The 6526-nt window shown below is 28.0% G+C and overlaps 1 protein-coding gene across 1 annotated transcript; it reads right to left on the reverse strand.

The window, feature by feature from the left end:
* Positions 1-533: 533 nt before the first annotated feature.
* Positions 534-3189, reverse strand: LOC129292592 (uncharacterized). The gene is made up of 3 exons (XM_054930169.1): positions 3075-3189; positions 1168-1836; positions 534-709 (listed from the first exon to the last, which is right to left on the reverse strand). Exons 2-3 carry the CDS (start codon positions 1819-1821, stop codon positions 605-607), a joined length of 759 nt encoding a protein of 252 aa, XP_054786144.1. The 5' UTR covers positions 1822-1836; positions 3075-3189; the 3' UTR covers positions 534-604.
* Positions 3190-6526: the final 3337 nt, after the last annotated feature.

Here is a 6526-nt window from a genome sequence, read left to right on the forward strand (position 1 = left end):
TTGATAATTAATTATGACTCCTGAAGCTTCGTTTTTAAAAAACATTTATGAGTTCCAAAATAAAGGTTTTGAAAAAGAATACCTAGACACCCTAATTTAGTATATATAATGCTCTTTTCGTTAAAAAATATAAAGCATTTTTTGAGGAATTTGATATTAAAAAATGTAAAGCATTTTCAGTCTTTTGAGGTGTAATAATTGTTTTTTTTCCAAAAGTATCTATTGATAATGACTTTATATTTGTTGTACGGTATTTAATAGAAATAAATATAAAAAGATAGAATTAATTTAAAAATAGATAACTATTTTATTTTGGGGTGAGAGAACGGAGGAAGTAGTCAATTGTAGGAAGCCAATATGGAAAAAAAAAAAAATTAAAGTAACCAATTTCATTTGGAAAGCAGCAATTACAACAGAGCATGAAGTATAGTACTATATATCGGGACGAAGCAATACACATGACAACTTCTACTCACCCGTTGTTTATTTACATCCATTCTAATTCATATTTGATAAGCACACCTATTTAATTATCCATGACAGAGAACAATTAAATGGAATCAAATAAGTAATATTATTTGATACACACACCCATACACTGGCATTAATGAAGGATCACATTTGATTCTTTCTTAAACTTGATATCCCTTAGGAAAACACTTGTCAAAGCATTGTTACTCTGCAGAGAAGCCTTTAGCAGCTGAATAGCCTGGTAGATAAGGGAATATTTAGAGCAATAGGTAGAAAAAATAGAGGGGAAATATTGTCAAGTCGACACAGTAATTTTAATTACCCCAAAATCTCATGAAATAAATAAATTTTTATCAAATCCCTTAAATGCAAATAAGTTTGTCTATGCAATTACAAAAATACCATTATCAATTTTTATCCCTTCAAAAAATACAACTCATCCACTGTCAGTTGCTAAATTGCTCTAATCGGCCTCCATAGCCGAAGAGCAACCACTCACCACTGCCAGTCATTCACGATTGGAACTTCGACGTCCAGTGGTGGATGAGTTATACTTTTTTTTTAAAAAAATGTGATAAGAGTATTTTTGTTACTGCATAGTTAAATTTATTTACATTTAAGAGACTTGGGACTTGATAGCAATTTATGGATTTCAGGGGACCCACATGTACACCACATACATATATTAAAACTTACCTCTTGGATTCCAAACTCAACAACCATTTCTTGCAGTGAACTGACATCTTTGATGTTGTACTTGTTGAGCAAAGCAATACACGAGATAGGAGACATAGGTTGAACCACAAGATCATCCATTACCATATATGTCACAGCTTCCTTCACAAACCCATCCTTTCCACCAGGACCTTTCACTTCTGTCTTCATCTTCCCCACATACGTCACAGGATTGTTCATTGAATTACCGCAATGTGGACACCGCGTGTTCACCTCCTGAGTCACTTTGAATTGACACCTATTCCAGCACATGTAAAGATTAGGAGGCTTGTCTTCTTCTTCTTTAACGTTCCCTTCATAATTTGGTAGCAAGAGGAAGCCAGGAGGGATTAGGGTTTTTGGTTTCAATAACACGTCTTTGTCTTGGCTCTGTTGCAGTAAGTATGCGTTGTTGAAATTCTCAATGCTTTCATAAAGTTTGACTAATGAACCCACAGTGTTGGTTTTGGTTAGGAGGTTCATGATGGTGCCGATCGGCAGGCGCTGGATGTTGAAGAGGAAGTCGACGAAGTCTTTAGATGCTTCAGCAAAGAGAAGTCTCTCAGCTTTTGTGTCAACTAAAAGCTTCAAGGTCATTTTTGATGTGGTTGATGATGATGTCGTTGCTGTCGTCATTTGTTAACTATGAATCTATGATATTAGCATGAATAAGTATATGAATTACTTTATATAAAAAAAGTATATGAATTAGTGAATAGCTATAGCGAGATCAATTTTGCAATATCTGAATTTAATTCATTTAAGAAACATATTTTCTCTAATCTTATTTATAAGTCACTTCTAATATTTTTACTAGAATTAAAAAAAACTTTAAACTTCATTAGTTTAAAAATTCAACAACTTTGTAACAGAAAAACAATTCAACAAATTTCCAAATTTACCCCCTGTTAAATAATATTTTAAAAATAAAAATATATTAGCACTTAATAACCTTGTCACCATTTAACATAAATAAAAAGGGTAAAAATAGACAAACACTCATTTAAAAGTCTTATAAATAAAACCAAAATAAATATTCTCTCTATCTCACAAACAGTAAAAGAGGGGTCAATGCTATAGAAACTCTCTTGGAATCAACTTTAGGAAATGAAGCCTTTTTAAGTTTGAATTTTGAAATATAAAAGATATAGGATATTAATAAAGAAAAAATAGGATGATTTTTAAATAATCCCCATGGCTAATGATAATATTACTTTTAGCAAAATATACTAGCTCGTTGAATATGACTTGAACTATATATGTTTTCCTTTTATTTTTTAAAATTTGGAGTCAAGCTTCTTTTCAGTTTTTTTTTGGTGGGTTAGGTGAATATTAGCTTCTTTTTTGTATATTTGAACAAGCCAACAAGATTTACCCAAATTGTGTGTGTGTATTTGTGTCTAATCTTAGATATTTGATATAGCATTCATGCTGTACCCAACCACCAGTGAAAAGGATAGGAAGAAAAAAAATATAAAATTAGATCCCTTGTGGTATTGGCAATATTTTATTTCATCTCAAATTTTGTATCTATAAGAAATAAAATATTGAATGAGAATAGTCTTAAATTGAATATCAAAAAAACCATGTTTAACTCAATTCAAAATATCAGAAATAATTAATTTCTTTATTTAGGACTTGATTGTAATAAATTCAATATTTAGACAATTACATCTCAATTCAAAATTAACGATGCCACTTGAATCTCATATCCTTATGGATCATACACCAAATTATAATAAATCCTCAAAGTTTTCTTTGAACAATACAAAAAATTGTGATTATTTAAAGGGAACCTATTTCTTTCTTTTATATATCTCTTTTCATACTGAAACACACTTTTGAATAGAAACAAGTCTTTATTCTTTTATTCTATATATCATACGTACCTATAAGGTTTTTGAGCTTGAGATGTTGGTGATGTCAGAGCTTATTAGAACCACGATGTAAGTCTTCTGTTGATTATCAAATTGACATAGAGAAATCAATAATAGAGAAGGAAACGTAGCACATGTTAACATTTGAGAAGTTTGAGGTTAATTATATATATGCACAAGGTTGTGAACGTTACGTGAAAGCACAATAATATTAATTTATGACTTTTCTTAAGCTTTTTATAGGTAGGATTCTTTGGAGACGAATATAATTAATTCTTTGCATAATCTTATGTTGTTAGTGTCTACTCTTCTTTGAATTCTTTGCTTAATCTCTTGTTGTTAGTGTCAGCAATCTTCTTTGAATTCTTTACTTAATCTCATATCATTAGTATCTACTCTTCTTTGAATTCTTTGCATAATCTCATGCCATTAGTATACACTGTTCTTTGAATAAAAAATTAGGATAATAAAATTTTTAGTCTCTCAAATTTGCTTTGATTATCAATTAGGCTCTTTAAATTTAATATTTATCATTTTAATCCCTTAAGTTTGTGGCAATTATTGATCAAATCTTAATTTTTTTTTTGAAAGCCTGGTCTTAATTGTTTTAAAAGGAAGTAATTAATACTGTTAAAATCTATTAACATGAATATTGAAATATTAATGATAGCAATATATATTAATAAAAAAGTGTACTTATTTAAGTAGGAAAAAATAGACTTAATTAGAAATTCTAAAAAAGTAAAAGAACAAAATGCAGTATAAGAAACTAGATTAATAAAATTAAATTAATTTGAAAGTTAATTTATTTTCATTTAGCTACATATACATACAAAGTCATCAACATATTTTACATATCATAACAATTTAGAAAAAAGTAATCTTAGGTACTTTAACTTATTTATATAAGGTCTTGGTTTGATCCCTTAATTTTATAAAGTATATTTTTATTTACTTAATTAAATCTTAACCTTGACACAGTTATTAATTAATCTCAAATAATGATTTTTTGTGTCAATCCTCATTATTATTTTGAAAATTTAAATTTAATATATCAACATTTAATGATGGGAAAATGACAATAAAGTTCCACTAGTTTATATAAATGACAATCTAACCCCTCAAATTATTATAATTTCACTGAAGTCCCTAGGAACGTCTATGTCAATAAATTTTAAAATGAAAAAACTATTTTACTCTTATTGAAAATAAAAAACCTCAATCACAACTTTTGTTTTGTGAATTGCAAGTGTAAACAATAAATCAAAACTTGTTAAGTCTAATTTCTATTATTGAAAAATAAGTTCTCAACATAACAAGCCCCAATCACAACTTTTACTTAAAAAATAACTTTTGTTTTGTAAATCGCAAGAGTTAAATAAGAAATCATAACTTGTTAAGTGTAATTTTTGTTATTAAAAAGTAAGTTCTCAAAAGAATAAGCCTCAATCACAACTTTTGTTTAAATAATAACAACTTTTGTTTAAAGAATAACAAGAATTGAATTGAATAAGAAATCACAACTTATCAATGAGGTTAATTTGGTCTTTTCAATTTAAAATTTATTAACATAGAAGTCCCTAGAGACTTCAGTGAAATTATGACATTAATTCGAGAAACCAAATTGTCATTTATATAATTCGAAAGAATTTTATTATCATTTTTCCTTTAATAATCTTTTGTCGACATTTAAGAGTTTGATATCAATATTTTTGTTAATGAAACTAACGACGCTAGAGTTAAAAAATTGAAACAATACTTTATAAAATTAATATATCAAAATAAAATCTTTTGTAAAATTAAAGGATCAAATATGCACTTTTTTGTTGTCATTAATTTAAGAGCTATTTAGTGTTTTAAAACTTAAAGAAGTAACATAATAAATTAATTTAAGAAAATTTAAAAGATTAAATTGATAAAAATTAAATTTAACGAACTAAATTAATAATTGAGACACATTTAAATGACTAGAGGTTCCATTGTTTTTTTTTTAAAAAAACTCATCTCCACAATATAATCCTTCCAAATTTCAACATTATTATGGGCTAGTGAATCTCTTTCTGACCTTACACCACTAAAGCCAATTTCAGATATGCTATATTATCGTATTGTAATAGATTTTTAAAATCTTGTATAAAAAAATGTATTATAAAAATCTAACTCACCTATACCCTTTAAAATTACTTTGATTAATTAAAAGACTTGTCTAACTCAAGTGACATCACTTACTACATTATAGGTTCTTTATTTGCATACACACATGATGTATGTACATTTATGTTAGTTATAATGGAATAACTATTTAAAATTAATTTGCCATAATTAATTTCATAAAAAGTTTTGATAAATTCTCATTTCAGATTATTTGTCAGTGAAAAATTTTCTTAAAATATCAATCTTTCTTATTTTCCCCAATAATTTTGAAGATATAGACTTAAATTTTATTATTAGCTAATTTTTTAAAAAGAAATTCACATTATATACAATGCATTGTTATTATATCTAGTTTTGGTTCCCTTATTACATAGATAAATGCCTGATATATTTAAGTCCATTATGAGTCTCATTGACTAAAGTAGAGAGTAATCATATTAGGTTATAAGAGAGAGGTCATATTCAAGTTTTATTTGGAGCCATTTGAGAGAGAAGAAGAGATAAAACTATCTTCGCATTTTCATAAAGAATCTTAACCTCAAATTAGTCAAATAAACCAAATTATATGATGTGTGGTTTGAGAGGGTTAACAGGTCTTGATTGTAGCCTTAGGATTGGGTCTAAATGATAAGCCACTTAGGCCTTAAAAGAGGAAGAATATATGAGGAAAGATGTCTCTGTGCATGTATTTTGTGAAAGCCCACTCAAGAGGGGATGAATTGAGTTTTATAAAAATTTAGCTAATAATAATAAAATTAAGGAGATAAGTTTAGAACGATATCACCAAACACTGAGAGGAGAAAGGAAGAGAAGCTTGCATAGATATTTATCTTGGTTCAGCTCTAACTACTTGAGCCTTCATCCAGTCCTCAAGTAGTAGTTGAGATTTTTTCTACTAACTCAACCAAGATTAATCTGAGCTCTTGGTAGCTACAGTACAATCCTTGTCACACCCGATACTAACAGCATAACCGACACAAAATATGAGATAGCCTCACATTCCATAAGCCTTAATTAGCCAGAAATTTAAGCTAAATTATTGATATATAGTTTTTATATATGTTTATAAGGTTCATAAAGTCTTAAATATTTTGTAAAAATTTTGATAGAGTCTTCCCTGTAATTTGGACCTTCCAAAATTTCTATAATATCAAAACCAGCTAATCAAGCTAGCAAAGGGGACTAGCTCTACTCCAGTAGATCACATATCAATAAAATAAAACTAGGACTTAATTATGGCATACGTGAAGCACTAAACTAAAATTTTCCTAATACAAAATATATTTACATCCAAAGTAACTAATGCATGC

Source organism: Prosopis cineraria, unplaced genomic scaffold (assembly GCF_029017545.1).
Source record: "Prosopis cineraria cultivar Desert tree isolate PC_DT_omini unplaced genomic scaffold, ASM2901754v1 PC14, whole genome shotgun sequence".
Classification (NCBI taxonomy): Eukaryota; Viridiplantae; Streptophyta; class Magnoliopsida; order Fabales; family Fabaceae; genus Prosopis; species Prosopis cineraria.

Excerpts from the sequence above, each read along its gene's own strand:
- LOC129292592 (XM_054930169.1), bottom strand. The coding sequence starts at position 1,821 with ATGACGACAGCAACGACATCATCATCAACCACATCAAAAATGACCTTG. Across the intron at positions 710-1,167 it reads TTGAGTTTGGAATCCAAGAG|GCTATTCAGCTGCTAAAGGC; the intron begins GTAAGTTTTAAT and ends CTTATCTACCAG.